This window comes from Mobula hypostoma, chromosome X2, assembly GCF_963921235.1.
Source record: "Mobula hypostoma chromosome X2, sMobHyp1.1, whole genome shotgun sequence".
In the NCBI taxonomy this organism is placed as follows: Eukaryota; Metazoa; Chordata; class Chondrichthyes; order Myliobatiformes; family Myliobatidae; genus Mobula; species Mobula hypostoma.
Genome location: NC_086129.1, coordinates 44,563,503 through 44,577,608, shown reverse-complemented (window position 1 = coordinate 44,577,608; position 14,106 = coordinate 44,563,503). Strand labels below are relative to the sequence as shown.

General features: G+C 39.2%; 1 protein-coding gene across 2 annotated transcripts in view; it reads right to left on the bottom strand.

The window, feature by feature from the left end:
• Nucleotides 1-1,568: 1,568 nt before the first annotated feature.
• abcg4a (ATP-binding cassette, sub-family G (WHITE), member 4a) overlaps nucleotides 1,569-14,106 on the bottom strand; it is a 120,291-nt gene continuing 107,753 nt past the window's right edge. Inside the window, exons 13-15 of one of the 2 annotated variants that reach the window (XR_010016639.1) lie at nucleotides 12,156-12,274; nucleotides 4,235-9,321; nucleotides 1,569-4,005 (exon numbers count right to left, since the gene is read on the bottom strand). Coding sequence is in view for 1 of the 2 variants with exons in the window: in XM_063038338.1 (XP_062894408.1) it covers nucleotides 9,096-9,321; nucleotides 12,156-12,274 (345 nt within the window). In the remaining variant the exon portion in view is untranslated. Of the gene's footprint in view, nucleotides 9,322-12,155; nucleotides 12,275-14,106 lie in introns of both variants that reach the window. The other variant, XM_063038338.1, reaches the window with a different exon arrangement.

Genomic DNA, 14,106 nt, shown 5'->3' with positions numbered 1-14,106 from the left:
AATGACCTATGATGGTAAAGCAGCCTATTTCCATTCCTGTTTTCTATAATTCTATGACATCCTGTATCAGAGATTGGTTAGTTTTTGGAATTTTTTACCCTGGAGGACTGTAGATTTGTTGATTTTTATCCAAAATAGAGATCAACAGTTTTGCAGTATGAAAGAATTCAAAGAATAAGTGCACGAAAAGGAAGGAGATCAATCTGATTTTGATGAATGGTGGTTTGCTACAAAGGCAGACGGCCCCTTCCTGAATTCTTTTGTAATGTTCTTGTTCCTGGACAGTCTTTACCAGTGTAAAGAAAATACTCTTTACTGGGAATAAAATCGTAAACACACATGGAGTTTGAAGGCCTTGGCCTATACTCGCTGGAGTTTAGAAGGATGGGGTTCTCATAGAAACCTGTCAAATATTGAAAGGCCTCGATAGAGTGGAGGTGGAGAGGATGTTTCCTATAGTGGGAACATCTAGGACCAGAGGTCACGGCCTCAAAATACAAGGATGTCTCTTTAGAACAGAGATGAGGAGGAATTTCTTTAGCCAGAGGGTGGTGAATCTGTGGAATTCATTGCCACAGATGCCAAATCATTGGGTATACATAAAGCAGAGGCTGGTAGGTACTTAATTAGTAAGGCTGTCAAAGGTTATGGGGAGATAGCAGGAGAATAGGGTTAGGGGGAAAATAAAGTAATCATGATCAAATGGCAGAGCACACCTGAAGGGCCAAATGGCCTAATTCTGCTCCTATGCCTTGTGGTCTAACTGTGCAATTTATTTTAGTGACTAGCACAGTTGAAAAGAATGGACTACTTAAAAGCACTTGGAGTATTGCATTCAGTTTTGGTCGCACAATAGGAGATACCATTAAGATAGGATATTTACAGAAAAGATTTATAAGGATGTTGTCAGGACTGAGGGGACCAGATTATCGAGGAAGATTGGACAGGCTAAGACTACTTTTTGGAGTGTAGGCGACTCAGAGGAGATTGTTTTGAAATGTATAAAGGGATATGGAGCGTAGATAGGGTGAATGAACACTGTCAATTTTCCCCAGAGAAAGGGAATCAAAAACTAGAGGGCACAAGTTTAAGGTGAGAGGGAAAAGATTTAAAATGGACCTGAGGGCAACTTTTTCCTCCACACAGAGGGTTCTAGAGATATGGATCGAGATGCAAAAGGAAGTGGTTGAGGCAGATGCAATAACAATTATTTAAAATATATTTAGACAGGTATATGCAACGGAATGGATGTGGGTTAAATGCAGGAAAACAGGATTAGTTTAGGTGGGCATTTTGGTTCCCATGGACGATTTGGGCTGAAGAGCCTGTTGTATGTCTGTGTGTCTTTCCCTCCCCCTCTCCCAACTTTCTGTTGTCTACTTATTCTTTCAATCAAAGTACATCATTTCACCCATTCCAGGAACAGCCTGGTAAAGTATGTGATGTGCAGGAGCCATCATCTTTCAATCGAGTCTACTTTTAATTGCTTACTATGAAAATAAGTAACTCTACACAAATATTTAAAGCTATTCATAAAAATAACACAATAAAAAACAAGAGCCCAGGGTATAAATAGTTGTTTTATTAGTAATATGTTAACAGAAACTTTTTACTGAAAGTAACATACAGTCCAACAACAGTCACTGGTATAAATATTCATGAGCAACTTTGGACATTACATCTTTGATTTGCATAAACATTATTAATATGTGACCCGTGTGTTGACTTTAGTTCTGTTAAAAAATCAGCCTGACAATCAAGTCTTTAGCACATGCAATATAAACAGAATAAGCCATGGAAGGAGAACATATTTGGTTCATTCACTAAAATAAAACATTCTTTAAAGTATTTCAAAAGCATTGCATCAAATCCTTTGCTTCCCTCTCTTCAATTCTCCTTTAAAAGCATTGCCTCCTCTGATATAAAATTGCACGGGTCCCACTAACCCCAATCTGAGCTGCTCTAAGCACTCATTAGCCTTCAGTGGATTATGTACCTGTAGGATGTCCTGCTTTCAAGGCCAATCTCTTTTGTAGAGATGAAGTAGGAGTTTTCTAACATTAGCAATTCAACATCGATTAGGGGCAGGGCCACTGGTCAATTTAATTTTTTTCCCCTTTCTGCCAATCCTTTTAAAATGTTGCTGAAATCAGCACCCATATTCTACTTTCTCAAAATGATTCCACTCTTATTAAGAGTCTTCCTACCTGCAGAACATTGGACCTTGGCGGGAGTGGAAGAGAACAGTGCTTAACCTAATTGATCCTTTCAGTATTCCCTCCTAGCAGCTTTCTTAGGCCTAAGCTGGTACTCAGTGCGAACAGAACATCACACACTTAATTTGGGATTGTATAATTACAGTGCTGATTTTAATATCTTTTCTTCAGTGTTGGAAAAGTAAACCTTTCCTTTAACACAGATGTGCAAAGTACTCAGAACTGAAAATTAATCATCTCAATTACATCATGGCAGCAATTGAAACACAGATGCTGCTTGACCTGCTGAGTGTTTCCATCATTTACTGGTTTTATTTCAGATTTTCAGCATCTGCAAGTTTTTTTGCATTTTTATTTAAGGACTGAATACAATTGGTGTGAATGTAGATGGCCTCCAACCACTGGAGATCTGTTTATTCCGAACGCATGTTATATTAATGCATTATTTATTTATGTTAAATATTTGTTTATGTATAATAAATGATTCCAGATGCAGTAGGTGAGGAGGTACAGTTTACTTACAGCACCCAGCAGGCTTTATGTTCCCAGTTTTGAAGCAGCCTTTGAGGGCAGATTGTCAGTGATGCCACGTCCTGATCAGGGGACACAGATTGGGGGTGCAAACATGGCAATCTTTGAACCTGAATTGAACACCCACACCAGTATAGAGCATGACCCATCTCTACATCAAGATTCCCAACACCGCAGATGATTTGAGATCCGTCCTGCTCATTGGCTTTGACTTGTTCTTCCTTGATGAGGACTGCCCTGCATGGTGTTGAAGCAAGTGCATGAGGCATGGGGAGAGAGTGGTTCAAGCCAAACAAAATGACTGCCACTGACACATTAGGTGGGTGGCAGTCATAGTTCACCAAGAGAACGCTGAGGAACTACACAAACGTCTGTTCTGTTTCTTCCTCTACCTCAAAGATGCTAATCTGGTGGGATTCCACTGATATTTCTCCCTGTCCACTACCTCTAGATACCATTATGAAATAGCCATCAGCAAAGATTGTAGAGTGAAAGCATTGTACAGAGATCATGGTTAAATGAATGCAAATTCTGGTTAATTCTGGTCAGTGATGATTGTTATCATCATTGCTGTTCTCTTCACTTCTGTCATGTTGAGATAAAGCGCCTTAGGCTCTGGGAAAGCCCTGCAGTCCCACCAGGGAGGAGGCCATGTAGCATCCACGCCAGGACCACCAGACTCAAAAACAGTTACTTCCCCAAGCAGTAAGGCTGATCAACATCTCCACCCACTAACTCCACCACGACTTTATTATTTCCCATCAGTCACCTTACGTACAACCTAGCATCACTTTATGGACGTACAATCAATCGATACATATATATAAAAGCCATCTTAGGTATTTATATTTATTGTTTTTTTTATGATTATTGTGTTCTTCATCCTTTGTGTTTTTTTGCGCTGCGTCGGATCCAGAGTAACAATTATTTCATTCTCCTTCACACTTGTGTACTGGAAATGACATTAAACAATCTTGAATCTTGATTTCACAATTTTGAATCTCAAGTGCTCATGCTTCTTGGGTCTGTCCAGACAGTGGTCATTCGCAGGCTGTTAGACTATAGGCTGACTCCCATCAAGGATAACTCTGTTGTCTTAACACCACTGACACAAACTGTCTAGCAGGAAACACAAGGTGGTGCCCTTAACAAGGAGGGAGTGTAAGTGCTGGTAGATGGCCGATCCCCATCAATTCCCTCATAGAAACGGTATCAGTCATTCTGTATTACTTGTCCAGAGCAGCGAGAGTACCCTCTACTTGAACAAGAATTCCCAGAAAACAAAAATGTAAAAAAAATTTAAAATAAATCCTAAATCATCAGGATTGATACTTGAACCAGGAAGAAAAGTTAATGCCTTGAGTTTGACTCTTGACTTTGCTGCCAGGTCCACAAAAATTGTTAATCCAGCTTTACGCACAGATTTCTACATACAATCATCTATTATTTGCTAAGTTGTTATTGTTCAATAAAACATTTAAACTTACCTCCTAGTTTGAACAAAGCACCATTAATAAACAGCATTCACTGGAAGCCGTGCTATAACCAACGAGTTGGAGGTGAGGCAGAGTTTCTAACGATTAGTTTGTTGATCAGCAAACAATGTCAATTCACTCAGTAAACAGAGTCTGTCTAAAGAGTAGAGGGAACAGAAACTGCAGCAAATCCCTCCATAAAAGCAGGATAATTTTCCCAAAAAGATGGGAAGTGGAAAATAGTCTGCTGCACACAAAATGAATCTTGGTCACTTGCTTGACAGAGGAATTCCTCAATTCACCTGGCTGTAACACTGTTACAATTTACATTCTTTATTAAAAGAGCACTGGCAATATCTTGTTTTCTCATTTCAATTTAAACGAAAGCTGCAAAGCAATTTTGTTTTTATCTCTGACATCTTGCAAAGGTTTGCTCCTTTATCTCTGTGTCTCTGGAGAACACGTAGTTGCTGAATGATTAGGCTCTGTCAGAAGAGGTTTCTTCAAGAGTTGCTTGAACAGCTTAATGCCAAAATTGCACCGCATTCATCTCCAAGTGACTTGTACAGTGCAAATGGGTCTTTGTGAACGTGTTGAATTCTTTGACATCCGTGCAGACTTTTTAGCTCTATTTACACACGTACGCAGATGTATTACACATGTATAAATCTTACAATTGCATTGATTCTGCAAATACAAAGAGGTAGCTCCCCATTTGCAAGGCTTGCACAAGAAATATTTTAAATCCACTTGGTTCCCAAAGCACACATAAATTATCAAATGTTTCTAAACATACATTCTGTAAAATTTAGTACAGTTATAGTTATTTAGAGATACAACACGGTACCAGGCCCTTCTGGCTTAATGACCCTGTGCCACCCAATTACACCTGTGTGACCAGTTAACTAACGCCTATATCTTTGGAATATGGGAGGAAACCGGAGCACCTGGAGGAAACACACATAGTCATGGGGAGAACGTAGAAACTCCTTACAGACAGTGGCCAGGTTGAAGCCAGGTTTCTGATGCTGCAATAGGGTTACGCTAACCACAACTCTACTGTGCTGCTCTATTATGAATTATGAAGCAACTGTTTAATACGGAGGCTCAAGAGGGTTCAAAGTTTGCAGGAATGAACAAAGGTCAAATATAGACCCTTTTCCCTCCCACCAAGACCCTAATATTATCTACATTCAGTAGCCACTATATTAGGTACACCTGCTCATTAATGCAAATATCTAATCAGCCAATTATGTCACAGCAACTCAATGCATAAAAACATGCAGACATAGTTAAGAGGTTCAGTTGTTGTTTAGACAAAACATCAGAATGGAGAAGAAATGTGATCTAAGTGACTTTGACTATGGAATCATTGTTGGTGTCAGACAGGGTGGTTTGAGTATACCAGAAACTGCTGATTTCCTGGGGTTTGCATGCACAACACTCTCTAGAGTTTGCAGAGAATGGTGTGAAAAACAAAAAAAAATCTAGTGAATAGCAGTTCTGTGGGCGAAAACGCCTTGTTAAGGAGAGAAGTCAGGAGAGACCATCCAGACTGGTCCAAGCTGACAGTAACTCAAATAACCACATGTTGTAACAGTGGTTTGCAGAAGCACATTTCTGAACACAGAACATGTCAAATCTTGAAGAGGATGGTCAACAGCAGCAGAAGACCACAAACATACACTCAGTGGGCACTTTATTAGGTACAGGAGGTATTTTCATTAAAATGTGGCTTTAACCTTTGAATATGACTTAAGCAGTGCCATATATTCAATCTTTGTTTGTGTTCTTGCCTGTGTACTTCAATTGGAAAAGATTTATTCTCAGGGAAATAGGAATCAGGTCTGAGGCACAGATACCAGCCACAGATGACAGAAGGGTGGGATGCAATAATGAGTCCAACCAAAGGGTTGGTGGTACAGAGCACTGCACATAACAATCAAGATTGCTGACCACTGTAGGAGTGTAATAATTCCCTGAGCTATTGGGAACTTTCAAGAGTTACAAAGAAGACAACAGATCTGAGATGCATGAATTAAATATACAATTTTGAGCTTAATATTTTCATAATAAATGATCTGAATTACAGAACATCTGTAATGGCACAGCGTGGACTATTCAACACATCAAGCTAACTCTTGTTCTAGCTGGTTAATCCATCTAACACCTTCCTTTTGCTCCTGTAGTCCTGTATATTATTCTACCTGAAATGTCTAACAAACTCCCTTTTAAAAACCCAGATTAACAGAATTTTCACCAGCTCAAAAGACATCTGCATCAAAACCATTTTCTGGGTCTATGGTTTTCTTTTAAAGGATTTAGAGATTAGCTTTATTTGTCACACGTACACCAAAACATCAAAACATAGAGAGAAATGTGTCATTTTGCATCTACACCCAACACACTCCAGATGCAGTAGGGCCACGCTTCTGGTGTCAACGTAGCATGCCGACAACTTGCTAATGCTAACAGGTACGTCTTTCGAATGTGGAAGGAAACCAGAGGAAAGCCAATATGGTCTCAGGGTGAACGTACAAACTCCTTACAGACAGCAGCAGGAATTGAACCCTCATTTTACGACTTGCGCTGATCATTACGCTACCATGCTGCCTCTAGAGCAATGGAGAATGCGGGCATTCCTTACTTTGCTCCCATCTTCTTACCATCACATTTTCCAAAACCATACACTAATGGGGTTAGCTTCTCAATCCCTTGGGGTCTATCACCACTATCAAATCTCCTCACTCCCTTCTTCGCTCTAAGGAGAACAGCACCAGCCACATCATCACGGTTTTGTGGTTGAAATTCTATATCTGTGGAACCATTCTGGTAAATCTTCTCGACACCCTTCCCAATAGCTTTCTTCCTCATTTTTGGTGATCAGAACTGCATAATGCACTACCTGAAGGCTAACTGTTTTTCTCTTACAGACATGCAAACCCCTTAAGGGAGTCTGTGATGACACAGCAAGTATTTCATTGCACTGGTGCATGTACGTACTTGTTCTGTACATAGACAAATAAACTTGACTTTACTTTGGTTTTATATGATCGATGACAAAATAGAAACTGGGAAATAGGATAAAGGATCACCAACAAAATGTCACATATTTTTAAACAGCCTTGTCCTCAACACTGAGATGCGAATTTTTAAATTGATAAGCCTTACTTTTCACATATACACCGAAACATACAGCAAAATGCATTGTTTGCCTCAAATAAATCAGCGAGGTCAGTGTCGCCGTGTTTCTGGCGCTATCATAGGATGCCCACAATTTGTCAATCCTAATCCATTCATCTTTGGAATGTATGAGGAAACTGGAGCACTCAAACGAAACTCACACAGTCACAGGGAGAATGTACAAAGTCCTTACAGGGGCAGGAATTGGAGATCACTGGTGCTGTAAAGCAATTCCACTAACTGGTACGCTACCGTGCTGCCCCAATTAACTAGACTTAAAGTACAAATTGTTGGATGAAAAATGGAGATTTGAAACTTGATGGAAAGATATTAGTGGAAGAAAATGATAATTTAAACCACAATCTAAATGCTGATCATTGGAGATTCAATGTGCAAGCCTGCAATTAGGTTACTGCTCTTTTACAAAGTCAAACTCAAGTGTATTGAAGTTAAAATTATAAAAACTGTACACTCTCCCACACCATAGTCAGCCACACAGACAAAGTTTAAGTGGCAATAGTCCAGGAGTAGTTAGACTATAAAATACTGCAATATCATGACTAAGAGATTTGTAATGTTTTTTTTATATAACAGTGTAAGGACATTACCAAGTGTTTCTGCATGCTTCATTGGCAATTACACTTTATAATTACTGGAACTTATTTGAAGTGTAAACTTTCTGGACCCATCTGTCACATTGAAATGGTGGTTATTGTCCCTTTCACTCTGGGACTGAAGTAGCATTAAATTTTCAAAAGAAATTGAGCAATTCAGAAAAAAAGCACTGAGAGCTGTTCAAACATCTGGATACACTGCAGCACTTCGACACAAAATGGGAGATTCTTTCAGAGAATTAAACAGTTCCTCAAAAAATCCAATTAAAATACTGTGGTGTGGGGGAGAAGAAAGACATATAGTTTAAGTGTTTTTTTAATAATTGAGAAAGGAAATTTCTAAGTACTAAAGTAAAAATAAAAACTATAATACTAATACAAAATGTGGTAAAAACTGCTAACACTACCGTTTTTTATAATATTTTACATTTTTAAGACTAGCTTTCTAAATATACTTCTGAAATGTTAAAAAGTAAGAGACTTCCCGCAATGCCTAATATTATAATTAAAGCCTAGTTGGTTATTTAAACTTACAGTTAGTATAATTTGACAAAACGTGCTATAAGCAAACATGCACAAGGTGACAGATTAAAGCGTACATTGCCCTACAAAAACTGTGCTTGTTAATAATCTGGTTCTAAAGTTAAAGTTCTGTTTTGTATCTTAAAAAAAATACACTTCAGTGTAACATTGATCTAACAATTCACAACTGGAGCTTCTTCAACAGTTGTTGGTGCATCATTCTGAAATTCTCATTGTGTAGAACACGAAAGTAGAGTTGCTTCGTTATACAGGTTGTTTTCTTTGACAAACCATCTTCCACATGGGGTGAGAATTAAAAAAAAATCAGAAAAAAATCTAGGGAGGCAAAAAATAAAAATTGAGAAACCAAAAGGCCTGTCAAAAGCCATCTTGATGTTTGAAGATTCTTTTTAGAGAATACCATTCAGGCTTTGTGGCTTAGCTGTTCCCAATCTTAACACGGGGTTCAGCTCCAAAACCTCACGAGAATAGATCCAGTTCACAAACAGCAGGACTAAATACCGCAAAACATCCTCCTGTATGTAATTTCCTTTCTATCTTTCAGATTTGACTTTGTAACGCAGGACAAGGTAGGCCATCAAACGCAAAATAACAAAAAAAATACCCAGGACAATGAAATCCATGTAAAGCTTTGAGTCTTGCACATCCAACTCTTGAAGAATTTTCTTTGGTTCCTTATAAGGACAAAATTCAGTATTGCAGGTCAGATTTTTTCTCTCCAGCCCATATATTGACAAGATGACACCCTCGAAGCCATATCTGTTTCATTAAGCAAGAGAATAAACAAATTGAATTGTTACTCTTTCAGATTGATTTGTCTATTGAAGGGGCTTTTTACCAACTTTATAACAAGAACTCCTCTAAAAGGACCACAACCTTGTCATAGGTTTGGAAGTTTGTGTGGCTCAGTGACTCAAAGAGCCATGTTGGCTGGAGTAAGGGCTTTATGCTTTGGCTCAAGGGGTAGAGGCTAGACTAAGAGTGGTCCACCAGCCCTCCAGGTTTGGGAGTTCAGCTCAGGGTTAACAGCCCTGAATGGTAGAACAAAATTGTTATGGAAATAGCAATGAAGAATCCTTCTACATCTGAGTGTGACAGTATACCCGAGTCTCCACCTGGGACTTGACAGTAGTCAAAACTGAGAGGAAGCTACTGGCATTATGAAGGAAGCCCTGAACACCACCAGAGATGGAGGACCTTCATTGCTGACTTAAGCACATGGCATAACAGGTAGTAAGGATTTCTAGAATTTTCCATTACCCTCATAGAATGCTTTACACCTATATTATCCTGACAGATCCACCTACATGGCATTGAGAAAATGGTTGCCATGGTAATCTTATGCATATATATTACATCCCCATTAACACACAGGGAAGGTGATAACCAAATCAAGGCAAAAGATACACTAACAGGATTAGGTAGGGAATTGTGAAATCTTTTTGAAGATTTTCATTTTTGGGTTCACAGTGTCTCAAGAAAGAACAGCATTTATCGCCCATCCCCAACTGCCCTTGAGAAGATGCTGGTGAGCTGCCTTCTTAAGCCATTACAGCCTTTCAGGTGAAACTTGAGTATACACATCAGTACAAGATAACTGAATAAACTGGTCTTTATGTGTGTAACAGACTGCATCTGACTCAGTGGTGTCTTAATGAGTAATGATAAAGCTAATCATAGCATTTGGGGTTTAGAAACTAGTAAAAGTGCTGGTGATCCCTCTGTAAAATGGAAGCACAGCATTCCCCAGGGCTACACTGAAATCAGCACAGACTTTGGGGTACAAGTCCCTGGAGAAGGAAATGAACCACTCCTTCAATCTGACTTGGAGCACGGTCCACTACCTCACACCTGACAGAAGGTGCCAGAGTAAGAGCGTACACAAAAAAAATTGGAAAAATATCGTACAATACCAAGTCTGAGCATTAAAATCTTGAGGACTGTTGGAAAAGGACATGAACATTTCCTGAAAAGATCAGATGCTGAAAAATATAGGCACATTTCTGTGATGCCTTTTGCATCCTGGTTAGGATGTCCCAAAGCATTTCACAGCCATATGATATACTTAAAGCGTAGATGGGGAAAGAACATAGAACAGGAACAGACAGACAATGTTGTGTCAAACTAATTAAGCTAATGATGCCTCATTAAACTCATCCCTTCTGACTGCACATGGTGCATATCCCTCCTCCCTCCATTCTCTGCATATCCTTGTACCTTTTCAATGACTCTATCACATCTGTCTCCACCACCACCCTAGGCAGTGGATTCTAGGCCCCAACCATTCTCTGTGTTTAAAATCTTGCCCCACACATCTCTTTTGATCTTTGACACTCTCCCCTTAAATGCATATCTTCCAGTTTTACACATTTGATCCTGGGGAAAATAAATCTGTGGTCTATCTTTGTCTCTCAGAATTTTATACACTTCTATCGGGTCTCCCCTTAGTCTCTGCTGCTCAAGAGAAAACAATCCTAATTTGTCTCATCTGCTTTTATAGTTTATGCTCTCCAATCCAGGCAGCGTCCTAGAAAACCTCTTCTGCACACTCTCCAAAGCCTCCCCACCTTTCCTACAATGGGGTAACCAGAATTCAATACAATACTCCAGATGAAGCCTAACCAGGGTTTTATACAGATCATAAGACACAAGACATGGGAGCAGAATTAGGCCATTTGTCCATTGAGTCTGTTCCACCATTCTATGACGGCTGATTTATTATCCCTCTCACTCCCATTCTTCGGCCTTCTCCCCGTAACCTTTGACGCCCTGACTATTCAAGAACCTAACAACCTTTGCTTTAAATATACGCAATGACTTGCCTCCACTGTCATCTCTGGCAATGAATTCCATAGATTCACCATTCTTTGGCTAAAGCTGTAACCTAACTTCCTGATTCTTGAACTCAATGCCTTGACCAATAAAAGCAAGTATGCCATGCACTTTATTTACCAACCTATCAATTTATGCAGTCACTTTTAAGGAGCTATGGACTTAGATCCCAAGATCTCTCTACAGATCAAAGTTATTAAGGGTCCTGTCATTAACTGCGTGTTTTGTAAGAAATTAGGCAACTCGGTCAAGAATTTAACTCAGAAAAATTCCATGTTGAGCAATGTGAAGCTGACCAAATTAACTCATTGCTGTGAAGTTGGCCCACTAAGAAATATTAGCTGGGGACAACACTCCAGATGTTCTTCAATACTGTCATGAGATCTTATGCATCCACCCATAAGTGTAGATGGGACAATCAGTCCTCACCCATAATACAGCACATTTGACAATGTAGCACTCCCTCAGCATTCCACTGGATTAGGGATCCCAACCTGTTTTATATCACGGACCAATACGACGGACCCCAGGTTGGGAACCCCTGCACTGGATTATCAGTCAAGATATTTATGCTCAGTTTTTGTGGCTAGGCCCATGCCCTCTGTGTCAACACACAACCAAACCAATCACCCGCGGACACTTTGGGGAATATGACTCAATATCAAGGCAGCTGGAATGAAGCTCGCAAGTTGAGCAGGGATGATTTGGAGCTACAGCAGGAAGAAGAAACCAGCAAGTGAGGAGAAGAGAAGCATATGTACCTGACATAAGAGACATAGGAACTCCACTGCAGGTATGTGGGGATGGTATCAAAGCTAACAAAGAATCCAGAAAACAGGAGCACGGGAATAGCAGTGACGGGACCCACAAACGTGGCAACCTGGGTGAAATAAAATCTTCATATCAATCACATACAATACATATAAATGCCAGCTACTAATTAGATAAGAACAACATAGCTTTCTTTTTTTTAATAATAATAATAATAATAATATTTCGGAATTGGGGTTTGGTTAGCTTTCAGGCATGTTTTCCAACAAGCCCCAGAACTGGCCGGAAAATACTGAAAACACATTTAATAGGTTCTGGCAGCATCTGTGGAAAGAGAAACAGTTAATGTTTTAGGTTAAAGATCCTTCTTCATTATTAGGAATGAGAAAAGAAAACAAGTTATTATCAAGATACAGAGACGGCAGGGGAAAGATAGGTAGAATAACAAGGCATCTCTCTGACAGGGTGAAGTCGCAGTTGAAACAGATTTCTTAGTACATTTTTGAAAGGGTAGCTAGTTGAAGGGAAATATATACAAGACTTTAGAGAAATAGCAGGACAGCTTTGCTAAATGTAGGATGTCTTTCAAAGAAGTTCAAAGTTCAAAATAAATGTATTATCGAAGTACATATACCTGTATGTTACCATATTGCCGGCCATGGTGGAATTAAAACCCGGAAGAAAATGTCAAACTTAAATGGTTCAAGGTCAGTGGAAGCTGACAAACTAATTTCTTTGCTCTTGCCATGTGCTTCAAGGAGATGGAAGCTGTCATTTTGTGAAGCTGCTTTGTAACCTCCATCTTGTGGACTGTTTGATGAACTGATTCTTGCTCTGGGATAATCTAATCAGAACAATTGAATGTGGACACAAGGAGTTTTTGCTATGGACCTACTAAACCTGTGATCATTCTCAGATAAGTATATTGTGTACAATGGCAGGTTTGTAGAAGTAATCGTGTTATCTCCCAGTGTCTGGGTGACACAGTTTGACTGCTTTAAATTAGTCAGAGTGAAAGAGAACAAAGAGCCATAAACTACCAGTTGTCACTTGTGGAAGAAGGGAAATAAATGGATGCTGGCCTGGACTAGGAACAATAAGATAGTGTTAAAGGTCAGTAATATGACCCATAGCCAATAACACTGAAATGCAATATTTGAATGGGCAAGGAATGAGTATAAAGCAGAGGTTTTCAGATACAAGGTAGCGATAACTTCATTGAATCAGTATTGCGAGGAAGAACCCCCATACCAAGGGCTGGGAGAAGAAGGGTTGATTGTCTGGCCAACGGAGATCCTCTATTTTGGTGTTATAAATTGGAAAAGTGGTCTGGGTGAATATTGGTACAGAGGGAACAGTAGAATTCATGTTTTAAGTTGTTGGCTTGGAGGGTCAACATAGTTACGTTGCTATTTGTGCAGAGACAATAGACTGTGAACTTCAATTAATTAAGAGTTGCGTAGTGAATTTCCTAACCCAGTTCCGTTGATGAATGCTCAACAATATACTATCTTGCGATTAATTTTCTTGCAGACATTTACAGGAAAAAAGAAATACAATAGAATTTATGAATTCCTACACATAAACAAAGACTGACAAACGACCAATGCACAAAGAAAGACAATTTGCTATTTATTTATATCTTTATTTGCAAAGCTTGTTTACAGTCTACAGTTCCTGATGTTTAGTTTACAGTTACTGTTCTATAGATTTGCTAAGTATCCCTGCAGAAAAGGAATCTCAGGGTTGTCTGTGCAACCATGAATGTACTCTGATAATACATTTTACTTTGAACTTTGAAGACAAACTGTAGAAATAAAAATTAATACTGAGAACATGAGTTGCAAAGAGTCCTTGAAAGTGAGTCCAAGTTGTAGAATCCATTCAGAGTAGTGATGAGTGAGGTTATCCACACTGGTTCAGGAGCTTGATGTTTGTAGA